General features: G+C 38.2%; 1 protein-coding gene and 1 long non-coding RNA gene across 3 annotated transcripts; both read right to left on the bottom strand.

The window, feature by feature from the left end:
* On the bottom strand, nucleotides 1-834 carry LOC148862738 (uncharacterized). The gene is made up of 2 exons (XR_016109750.1): nucleotides 701-834; nucleotides 1-260 (listed from the first exon to the last, which is right to left on the bottom strand). It is a non-coding gene; the product is annotated as an uncharacterized LOC148862738 (long non-coding RNA).
* A 15-nt stretch (nucleotides 835-849) lies between these two features.
* Nucleotides 850-10,138, bottom strand: LOC148862739 (Transducin/WD40 repeat-like superfamily protein). Of its 2 annotated transcripts, none has more exons than XM_088977273.1 (11): nucleotides 9,892-10,138; nucleotides 9,630-9,720; nucleotides 9,045-9,145; nucleotides 7,192-7,301; nucleotides 7,025-7,091; nucleotides 5,250-5,349; nucleotides 4,601-4,717; nucleotides 4,388-4,525; nucleotides 4,144-4,225; nucleotides 4,011-4,060; nucleotides 850-1,373 (listed from the first exon to the last, which is right to left on the bottom strand). In XM_088977273.1, the coding sequence occupies exons 2-11, from the start codon at nucleotides 9,702-9,704 to the stop codon at nucleotides 1,212-1,214; spliced, it is 1,002 nt and encodes a 333-aa protein (XP_088833399.1). In that variant the 5' UTR covers nucleotides 9,705-9,720; nucleotides 9,892-10,138; the 3' UTR covers nucleotides 850-1,211. The 2 variants fall into 2 exon arrangements, with proteins under 2 accessions (XP_088833399.1, XP_088833400.1); XM_088977274.1 differs by having other exon boundaries at nucleotides 850-1,246; nucleotides 9,892-10,085.
* Nucleotides 10,139-12,385: the final 2,247 nt, after the last annotated feature.

A 12,385-nucleotide genomic window follows, 5' to 3' on the forward strand; every position in this document is an offset into this window, starting at 1 on the left:
TAACAGGCCATCAAAAAAATCCCTTTCACCTTTTGTCAAATAATTGTATACTTGGATAGATCAATGTATAAAGAACATTATCTACAAGTCTAAAGCAAACAGATGCCTGCAGTATGCTAGTAAAGGCGATTAGTGAACATGCACGAGAAAATACATGGTTCTGTAACTGCTAGTAGAAGTGGTCCTCCATACAGAATGGTACAAATGGAACGCATGCAGCAAATTGGACCCAACTTTTGATGCCTCCCATCTCAAGATACCTTCATAGAAAGTCCAACAAAAAATAATTCCCGCAATCTAAACTACTTATATCAGCAACCATAAAGATATTGCAGTCTTTGGACTGTTGGCAAACAAAGCTTTTATCTATTATTTTTATTGGGACTTGGGGAATCTACAAGTTGAACTATCTGCAAATTGCAAGTTATAAGCATTATACTGGAATTTTGATATGGATATCCTAATTCCAACAAATAGGTCTCCCTAACCCATTGCATGCATCCCATGCACACCAGAGTTGGGCTTCTTCTTCCTGCCCTCAATTATAAAGTAAATATGTAGTTAAACAAAATTATAAAGTAAATGTTCTTCAAATGCATGTGTATTTTTTTTATACTACCATATCCAGCTTGAGAAATCTCCCTTCCAGATGATGGAAATAGCGTGGAGGTTTCTGATGAGAAAGATGCAGCAAACCTACCAGAGATGCAAGAAGTTGCTGCAAAACTGTCCCCAGGTCCTGGTGACCTAATTGTCATAGGGTGGTGGGAAGCGTCACTTGGAAGGAGCAGCCAGCTGGCTATTTAATAGAAAAAAAATGAAAATCACATTCATTCATATAACCAAGGATTCCTGGGAATTAGTAATATGATATATCCAAAGATGAGTTAATTATGCTTTAAAACTTTAGGAATACGATTTTTGTTTTCTGATGTACTGAGAGATTCAACATACATGACATGCTCAAAGTTGTTGCACATGGAATTTTGACCCACTAAAACTACTGACATTGCCAAAATGTACTTTGTTGAGTAAAAAAGGCATATGAAGTGGAAAGAAAGATGAGTAATTTTCCTTGAAATAATTACAACATAATTGTGCCGTTTCCACTTGCCTTGTATTGCAGAACACAGCTCTGGCTTATAGCATATACAGTGAGGGATCAAGAAATGAGTGAAATACCGATGTTTAGGTTAAGAAACATGTTCCACCTATACTCCAGCATCAACATCAGCAGCGCCGGATTCTGCATTCAACTTTGAGTAGTTAGGTATCCAAAATGTAAGAACAGTGGATGCAGCAATGAACATGGCTCTGCGGGGAGCCCACTTCAGGCAACTTGATACACCAATATGACTATTCCAGCATGCAACCTGTAAGAGGAATCAATTAATGACCACATCCCCATCCACTATACTTGGTTTAAAAATGTGGCTGAAACAAGTAGATTCAACACTTGGAAGAGATCCTTATCCCTTGTCAAATTCAAGCAATCCATCTTAATGAAAACACTATGTAATAACGGTGTCAGTACCAACAATTATAGGTAAAGAATAGGGATGGAAGGAGTTAGGCCAGGATTCAGACATCACCAGCAGGTGAAGTTTGTCTACATCAAGAGCTTAAATGGAGGTTGTGTACTATTTTAGATGTAGTGGTGGTTCTGTTTAATGATTCGTTTTCTTTCATTTCTTCATGTGAGAACAAGGGACTAGGATGCCCTTTTCTCTGTAAAACACAAAGATTTTTTTTTTGGTGTGAAACAATGTCTCTGACCCATTTTATGTTTTTTTCCATTTCCATGGTCCTGTCACCCTCTCCAGCTCACTCCACACCTCACTTTTTCATGAAGTCAGTAAGGGTTAGTTGGAACTAGGTTCAGTATGGTAGTCACGGTTATGATGACATCACACCAAACCTGAGACATTGCCATCCCTAGCACAGACTAGTCTAATGGTAACAGATAACCCTTTTAGTACAATGGCAGAACAAAGCATATTTTCATTGTTAATGATCCATAATGTTTGAAGGTAAACAAAAAATATTAAAAAAAAAAAAACACAAAGAACAAGAACGATGATCTGCAGTCATCCGAGAGAAGAAATCAAACGTACAGCTGCCCCAACTGAACTCCACCCCAAGACAATGCAAAAGAAATACTACCCTCTAAAAACCAACTGATACATCTACAAACCCAAATGAGGAAAAAAAACATAAACCAACACCAGCCATTAACAACCACCACCACCCCCCATAAGAACTCAACTCCATTTTAACTTTATAAGCTACTTGTACAAAAACTTCTCTGCTTCTCTTGGAACATTTCTTTGATTTCATCACCTTCTTGTTAGAACCCATGCGGCCATGCCAAATAAACCCCCCTTTCAGCCTAGAAAAAGCTTTCAAGACCTGCACCATTTGAATATTTTTCTGCTTTCTGAAGCATTTTATAGCATTAGGAAGTTCCTTGAGATCCTTAAACTTCCTAGGGCTTGTATTAATTCTCCCCAACTCCAAAACCACATTCTTCTCAAAGATCTGCTCTACCATCTTCTCACCTTCCTCGTTGTCCATATTGTCTGCATCTTCAGCTGATAGAAGTCCCTTGTAAGCTTCCTTCACCCTTACAGTAACACCGTCTTTTTCATTTTTCAAATTAACTTCCACAAATCTTTTCAAATTAACTCCCAACTCCATCCCCCACTCTCTTCTTGCCTACCACACGACATCTATGGCTTTCATTTAGTTGACCAGGGCCGTTCACTATCACATCCACCAATGCCATTGATGCTGGATTATCCTTCATCACCCATAATGACCCATACTTGGTATCTGATAAGTAATGTTAACAGCCTACAGTTCTATTCTCTTTTTTTTGTAATAAAATAAAAATTATTAAAAGGAAAAATGAAATTACAGAGGAGAGTAACCAGAAGTCACTCGAGAGAGAGAGAGAGGAGGAACAAAGCAGAACTTCAAGACTCAAAAACAAGTACTCCAAGCCAGCATAGCCTCAAAAAGACCAGCAGAAACCAGAATCCACATAATCACCACAAGACAAAAGCCCCTTAACAGAAAAGGATCCCAAAAACAGCCCAAAGACAACTCAAAACTCAAAGCCAACAAGGACGAGAACCATTTAAAAAACCCCCCACAAACACACATCTAAACTCAAAAATAAACCAAAGCCAAAACCAACTCACAATCTACAACCTTTGATCCGCTAAAATACTAATATCTTCTTACAGTCTTCTTGGTCTTTTGCAACTTCGTATTTGGTCTAATCCCAAAGAGACTTCCTTTTAGTCTAGCAAAAGCCTTTGGTTCATGACATTTCTATATTTTCTTTGTTTTTTAGGCTGTGTTTGGTTGCAATGCAATTTTATTTGCACTAGTACAAATGCAGGGGAGTACAAATGAAAAAAATGCAAATTCTCGTTTAATTTTGTTTTGGGTTTTACTTTATTCTGCTTCATGCCTTAATTTACTTCATTTGTACTGCAATCAAACAAAATAAGCTAAAATTTGAAACAAAAAATAGGTCAGAATTTACACTCAAATCATTTGCACTGCCATAGTTTTGCATCAGTGCAAATTTATTTGCATTGCAACCAAACACAGCCTTAAGTCTTCTATTTGCTGCAACAATCTCCTAGCAAATTTATCCTTTCCAGCTCCAGGACCGTGCTCTTCTCAAAAAAACTGAGCATCAACCAATGACTATAGTTCTATTCTCGTGATATCTCTCATATTTACATGGCATTTTACCAAAAAAAAAAAAAAGAATGTTAATAAATTTCAAAAACTCAACCTATTTCATATTATTATTATTTTTTGATGAGTAACCTATTTCATATTATTGTACAAAATTTACAACACTTGATGAACATTTTGAAGAAATCTCAAACAAAAAAAATGTTGTAGGATTGGAAATTTGAAACTTTAACCTTGTTGCACTATAATCACAATAACATATATTTCTTGGATACAGGACCAAAGCAGAACCTTACCTCATTTCTCTTGTTGATGCTCCATGCATGCAAGGTCCCATCTCCCGATCCTGTTAAGGGTAGAGGCAAAATAAGTTTGAAACATGGAGAGAGAGAGAGAGAGAGAGAGAGAGGATAGAACTAAAAGCTTTACCTGAGACCACATATTGCCCGTCTGGAGTAAATGTTGCCTCTATACTAGTACCTGGAGATGGTTCCAAACTGAAACCACAACGCTGCATTCATGATAAACCAAAAATATAGGTTCAATGAAAATTTTATTTCAATAATATCACAGCCATAGAACATCAAACAACTGTAAGCTGACTCAGAATTACTCTGTGGCTTTACCCTTTAACCCAAAACAAAGCACAACATCGTCGTCCAAGTGAACTAACCTTCTCTCCTCCATATGCATCAAGAACATATATGTTGTTATTTGTTGTTGTCAAAAGCATAGATTTGCCATCATTGCTGAATTTGATATCACAAACTTCAGCTGTATCTCCACCAACTAAAAAGGTGTCAAATGGACCCTACATGTTGAAGAAAACAATTAAAATCCCCTATAAATGGTACTACATGTCAGGTGTTACATTCATGATAAAGACCTTATCATAGGAACGAGAATCAAACAATTTAATAGCACCCCCTTCCATTGCGACTGCAAAAACAAGTCCCTGTTGATCATATGCAACAGTAGGCCTACCACGCAAACGCAGGAGTCCCTGAAAACTATAAAAGTAAGCATGAATCACAATTGTGTAATTACATTGTCAAATTGTCAGACAAAAATATGTCATTCCTCTCAGTCTTAAATCATTAATTTGTTCAATTAATGGTACAAAATATGGGAAATGCACCCTCACCATTAGGTAGACTAAAGGACAATATACCAACAATTTACAAATAATGCAGCAAATGGAGTTGGACCCATTAATTGTTGGGATTGACATTAAAAATCTCCTAGAAAGATGTTGATCCATCATCCATCAGGACGATCCAAACAGAACATGCTCTCTGCTTTTCTGTAGGGGTGTAACTTGGGTACCCAAGTTGAAGTTTTTACTGCATTGAGCTGGGCCCATTCAAAGCTCAACCCAAGCCCACTGCCCCCCCAAGTTGCACCCTTACATTTTTGTTCTAATCATTGTGTACCGATCTGTTATTGCTATGATGTTCTCATTGGTTAAAGACGGATGCCCTAGATTTTTTCACCCCATGGATTTTTAAGAGCTTTAAAAGAAACAATACACCAACCTGGCAGGCATTTACACGAAGATCCCATATTCGGACACTGTGGTCAAGTGAACCTGACATGAAGCTGTCATTAATTGGAGACATACAGAGTGAAACAACTCTACAACCAAAACATAAGAATTATGTTAGAAACTTATAACAAAGTATTAACATATCAAATTAGTACATCCATATAGGCATGTACATATGCGCAAGCAAGACACACATACAGTAAAGACCATCATCATTGCCTTGGTATGTTTTATTTACTACTCAAGATATTTTCCAATTGTCAGCTGAAAACAAATATATGTGTACATGTGTGTGGAGAGGAGATACAGATGGATGAATGGATGCATTTGGATTAAGGTGGATTTGGAATTAGAGGCCTAATTGGATTTGTCAATTCCAGGAATCTTCAGATTCCAGAGTTTGAGTAATGCTTTTTCAACACCATGAAATCAGTGAAACATGAAAACAAATATATGTGTACATGTGTGTGGAGAGGAGATACAGATGGATGAATGGATGCATTTGGATTAAGGTGGATTTGGAATTAGAGGCCTAATTGGATTTGTCAATTCCAGGAATCTTCAGATTCCAGAGTTTGAGTAATGCTTTTTCAACACCATGAAATCAGTGAAACATGAAAAAGAGGCTGTAAATTCTGCATTTTAGCAGAAATTGAAATAATGCCAGGAGAATGTTATTTCATTTATGCAGAATTGAAATGGAAAAACAATTCAAATCCAAGCTGTTCTATGATCCAAAAGCAGCCTATAAAAGACAGAAGCATTAGAAGAGAGTAGTTATACTGCTACACAGGATAATTATGTATAGTCCTTAAACTTCCTACACCCCATCAAATGTCGCTCTGCACTAAGGTGCAGCAAAGCATTGAAAACTGTTTATTTTTTTGGATTTTTGGGGTGTAATTATAGGGCATTTCCACTTTAAGACATTCTTAGAGGCACAAACGGGCAGAAATTACAAGTATATTCTAGAAGGAGAGGAAAGCCACATCAGCATAGTGGAGCCATTACAAAGACAGCTGGAGTAACTGAATCGAACAAGTTTTTTTTTTTTGATAAATAAACTGAATCGAACAAGTTGGCAAGTTGTTATAATTCTGTTGCAAGTCAGTTCCATTAGAGGCAAGATGAATATAAAACAGAGGTGTACTTACAATAAAGCATAATAAAGTCTCTCTCTCTCTCTCTCTCTCTCTCTCTCTCTCTCTCTCTCTCCACCTTTGTCTTCCCTTATTAGGAGGCTATCCTCCCTCGAAGAGGATCTGAGTTGGGCAGCTACCCAACAGGCACTAGTGAGTATGGTTTGAAGCCAGAAGTTTTCCCCTTTAAAAATAATAAGAATCCTAATTACTTCTTTTATTCCTTAGTATTTGCTTTCTAGCTGTCATTGGGATACAAACACATCTTTATGTATCTTACACACAAGGAATCAGAAACACCAACTAAGAGGTGCAAGAATGTCCAATAACATATTCATTCAAATAGGAAAGATATTTAAAGAAGTGTCCTACAAGTATAAAGATGTGAATGTGTGTGTTGGAGAGAGAGAATTTGCACAAATAATAGTTGAATCAAAATTCAAGTGATTTTATGTGTATACCAATAGTGATCTATAACACTTTTTACTTTTATTTTTCAACTTGTAATCCACATTGTGGTCACTCAAATGTATCATATTGGACAATTACTCTCTGAGATGGCTTACAGCATCAACAATATTTGCATGCTACTAACAGGACACGAAAATAATTATAGAAGAAGAACCTCTCTTTGTGCCCTTTGAAGTAGCGGAGGCATCGATTATCATACATGGAAAGATACCGCAAGGACTCTGCAAAGGAGAGGAAATGAAAAGAAGCAAATGCCTTCATCTGTTAAGATGACAACAAAATCACACTATCTAGTCATAAAATTTTCTTTCAGAAACTTACCATCATTGGAATCCATTTTGTATCTTGATGAACAAATAACAGAGCTTGGGTGGTGAGTAAAGCATATACGATCAGCACCATGCTTCTTATGATATGTGGTCTTCAACAACCTGAAGATTATATTCAAACAGTAAAATGAAGCATGAGAAGAAGGGGAAAAGGAAACAATTAGCAACTACTTCAAAATGGCAGACAAGTTGACCACATCTTTGACTATATATAAGTACTCTCAACTGGTAATTGGTAAAGCAAAGGTGTTCTGAAGTTGTCACAATATCTTTATCATATAATACTGATACTTACCTTGGACTCACATCAAGACAACTATACCAAAATTTTAGTCACTTTATTTCTCTCTCTTTCCTCTTGTACGCACTCAACTAGTCACCCAGTAACAAATAAAGAAAACTGTTGACAGGACTTATCCCACTCCAGGACATTATAAAATCTGGAAGAAGAAAAGGACAGCAAAACACAAAGCAGCCTAGGATCTCTAGGTACCAATATAACTTAAATATTCATTTATTTCACCAAGGCAAACCTAACCGCTAAAACCTTAAAACGTTTGTATGACCACTGCTTTGTATGATGGTAAAACCTCAGGCTGACAAGCATGAGAATGAAATTTCATGTCCAAGGGCAACCAGATTGTGCAAAAAAAAAGGAGGCTAGACCGTACTCAGTCTACTCCCAAGACCCAAGTAGCCAAGACCAGAATTTGAGTGCTGGTGTTTTTCGGAAAAGATAAAAAAAATGATTAAGCTTTGTCCACACAATCATGCTCATGCATAATGCAATCTCTTTTTCCTATTCTTATTCCCACCCCCCTGGTTTTTTCCTTTCTTTCATGTGATAAATTAAACAATATAAGAACAAATTAGAAAGGTTTTCATTTTCCCATGTCAGACATTGAAAATTGATTTTCTTTCCTTTTTTGTTTCTTTCTTAAAATGCACAGAACTCATATCCACTTGGGTCCTCAACCAAAAAAACACCCTAGTTGATGATCTTGCTAGAGAGGAAGCACTTGGAGATTCTTTGTATTGGGGGTCGCATGCTCCCTCCCAAGACACACAATTACAGCAGTTCTGTTGTATTTGGGATGGTATATGCAGGGGTGGAGAGTGGCAATAAGGCTAGCTCTCATAAAGAAGAGGAAAAAAAAAAAAAAAAAAGCACACACTAAGCTCAAAAACTATGCAGATCCTACAGTACATATATAAGATTTTTTTTTTGAAAGTATTTATCAAAAAAAAAGATTTTTTTTTAAAGAAAGTACATATATAAGAATATTATGGTTGTACTGTGATGAATTGCACCTTTTATTTCGATATCCTTCACCCATCAAACTTTGGCAAAAGGATTGCAAAATTCTAGGTTGTAAAGTAAGTATTTATAACCAAAGCTACATGTCAAGTTAAAATCAATAGCCAAACAGGCAGCAAACCATGACATCACAAAATTTTACAGCATTCCATAAACATACCCAGCCACCTATCAATTAGAAACAACCAAAACAATCTCCATCATTACCAAAACTTAGAACTCAAAATAGCAACTAACTCCCCCCTCTCTACTAGACTAGCTCATATCCCCCCCCCCCCACACACACACACAAAAGAGAAAGAAAAGCAGCGCCAGCAGGGCCAATTAAAAGCCTGCTTTTACACATCTAGTATGCTGACAAATATTCCATGATAGTCTACTAACCCAATAACCCATGTATCAAGATGTTTACTTGCAGGCCATTTGAGGACACTATGCATTGCAGGTGCATTAAAGACTAATGTCAGTATCACCAATAGGCTGAGATTTGGAAAATAACTGTTTTTTTATTATATTAGCACACTTACGTAGCATTTGCAATGTCATAGAGACGCACAGAGTCATCCTCGCTAGCAGTAACCAATAAATCCTTGGTCCGATGAAAATCAATTGAACTTATCTTCCCCACCTGAAAATCAAAATGGTAACTTTGGAGAAATTTAAATGTTGCAATAATAATGTTTACTAACTGGAGAGGATGAGACAATCTTTATCATATATATATATATAAAGAACAAAATATCAAACCATGGCATTCTGAATCAGGTAATTGGTTAGTATAAGTGAGGATTCTTGAGTCTAAGGTAGTTAATCTTAGTTTCAATAGTAAATTAGTTTAGCTTGTAGATCAACAGAATTCGGAATATAATTTGTCTGTGCCATTTCAAGTGTTCTTAAGGAGTTATGCACACCAAGCAGTGAATATCAACAACTATACTTCACTTGTCTTTTCAATATTGAATTCGTTTCATTGTAAGACAGATTCCAAAACTTGAAGAATCTACTCTATATCCTTCTTGAAAAATATATACATAGATAAAATTAGAATTGTACAAAAAAAATACACGTGTGCATATAAATAACAAGGAAAATAGAATTAAGCAAAAACTTACAAAGTCTGAAAAAACGGCTCCGATCGACATACTATGTACGGTCTCATCGTCCAGTTCTGTTATCGACATCGTCATGGCTGATTTCTGGGAACTACAAAAAATTAAAATGTATATAAATTAATGAGATTAAAATAAATCAAGTATCAAGTTTTTGCTAGATGGGGAAAACACATAGGAAACTGAAACAGAAAAAAAAATGTTGTGAATGTAAAATACAGAGGAGAAGATTTATTAGGGTTTAAGAAAAACATATAGTGCTTACTCTGAACGCAATCGGCTAAAAATCTAATTTAAATGCTCACTGTGAATTAAAGTCTCTCAAAAGAAATCAAAGGATGAGCGCAGAGCGCTTCGGTGTTTCAAGCGAAGGTCCGAAGGAGCAGAATATTAATCTTCCGTTTCTTCTGCTGCTGGCGGAAGAAGAGAACCGCGGAAAGAAACCATCGAAGTGCATTCTGTATAGTGTAGTGCGTACGGTATTATGTGCTTACCCCGTTACCCGGTAACGTAAATTTTAAAATGACAAAAAGACCCTTTATAATCAGATTGGCGCCCAACAGAACCTCTCACCCGTGTATTGGGAACATCTCCCAATGACAAGTACGGGAGAATGTTCCCCATGCACGCTGTGAATGTAGAGGGCTTGTGGGGGCGCCGGTTCATCATGTGTCAAGCCTCCATCGAGCAAATTGGACCATATTTGAAATCAAATGAAGAGGAATATGTATATTTGATATAGATTTTAGAGGTCTATATCTCAAGGTCGAAGTTCATGTCCAAATTAGTACTAAAATCAGTTTCCATGAAAATGGAATAGTTTATACCTCAAAGTTGATTCAATAATGTAGTTTTTTGTAAACTGAGATCCATTTACGTAGATCGAACTAAGGAATATGAGCTTAATATACTTGATTTTTCTTGCAAAAATTAGAAGAAATTTTTATCTATATCAATTCTAGATAGTTGATGTCAAATTGGCTAAATCTGAGAGACAAAACGGAGCAGAGAGAACTGAAAACTGCAAAAATATATAGTTTATTTGGTTAATTCGCCCCTTCCTCTTTTATAATCTCTTATGGAGTTAGGAGATAATCCAGATTTAAATCAGATCTGGACTCTAATTAGAAATAAACTTTATCTTCTTATAAAAATAGGTGCTTCATACCCAGATTCGTCCAATGGCACATACAGCATGTGCTAGCTTAATTAATCATATTAACTATGGGCCTCAGGCTCATCAGCTATAAGTCTCATGATTCAATGTGTTGTATGGCCAAGTTAGGCTTGATTTGTATGGCGTGGGACCCCACAATGACCTCACATGAGTCCACATGGGTTTGGCCCAGCCTCTATGATGGGTCGAATTTACTACTAAGCACAGTGAACTCCTAAGCACATCACTACCGATTCAATATGGGCCCAACATTTACACCTAAATGAACATTGGATTCAACCATCCTATTAAGACTCAAGAATAATGGACTTAAGTAAGATAAAGTCCATAAGGTAATTGATGGAGCGCGATCCGGCTGGTCTTAGTTGTCCGCTGCCTTGCTTCTAAACGAGATAGCAGGGAACCTGAAATGGAGGAGATGGGAAAGCTCCGGGGGGAACCCGGTGTAGAGGCTCCAAAGCTCAAGTTAGAATCCTTCAAAAGCAAGGTAATACCAGATAGTGCAAAGTTTTCATACCTCCGTTGTCGGGGGGCAGGGGGCTCTTATAGTCACTCCGTGTACTCATCCCGAGGCCCTTGTCAGATCGGGTACGATTACCCTTGTGCTTGTCAATTCGGCCGTTATCCTTTCTGCTGAGACAGAACCGTCACTACCTAACCGTATAACTGGAGATGGCGGTGTCAGTGGCGGTGGCAGGTGGCCGTTTAGAGTGCTGCCGCCAAACGTCAGATCCCAAGTCAGTCAGGCGTGGCGCCCTTGGGCACGGACTTCCCTAGTGTCAGGCATGGCACGACTTGTTTGGTTTTGGTGCCCAGAAAGTGATGCAAAGTGCTGAGCGAGGTGATCTTGAGCTCGGAGGTATCTATAGGGCAGGTCAGTTCGGCGAGGTGTATCCCGAGCTGTTACAAGGGTCTGTTCGGCGAAGTGTATCCCGAGCTGTTACAAGGTGGGTCAGTTCGGCGAAATGTATACCGAGCTGTTACAAGGGTCAGTTCAGCGAAGTGTGTCCCCTTGTTCCCGCCTAGGCTTGGCCCCTTTTGCCGAGCTATTGTTTCTGCCACGTGTCACATAATAGAGAGGTCGGGCCAAATCTTCCTTCATCAATTGCCCCCCACTCCTTGCGCCGGGGGTCTTGCCATGGTGCGGGGTGTTTTCGCGAGGTAGCTGGTGGATTTGTCCCGTCCTTCGAACCTTCACTGCACGAGTCGCTTTTGCTAGGGTTCTTTCGGTTTTCGAGAAGGCTGGAAACGTGCTTACTTAAGAACGCTGGTGGTTGTGACCACGTATTTTAAATTTCAAACCGATTCGCGCCGCTGGGACGTGACAACGGGTCATTTCGAAAAGGCGCGCCACTGCTGTACGTGCGCGGGCGACTGTCAGGGAGACGTGCGGCGCGTTAGTTTCGGAAAGACGCGTGTCGAAGTGATGTCGGTTTCAAAAGGACATGCGCTGATGTTTCGCTTTTTCCGGAAAGACGTATGCCAATCACGTCTCGACCTTAAGGGTTGTGCGGTCGGTAAGAATGTGGGCCGTCGGATTGTCTTCGGTCTGTATAGTTGATTCTTGGCTACTGTAGCTAAA

This window comes from Nelumbo lutea, chromosome 3, assembly GCF_056320005.1.
Source record: "Nelumbo lutea isolate HS-2025 chromosome 3, American lotus-T2T, whole genome shotgun sequence".
Classification (NCBI taxonomy): domain Eukaryota; kingdom Viridiplantae; phylum Streptophyta; class Magnoliopsida; order Proteales; family Nelumbonaceae; genus Nelumbo; species Nelumbo lutea.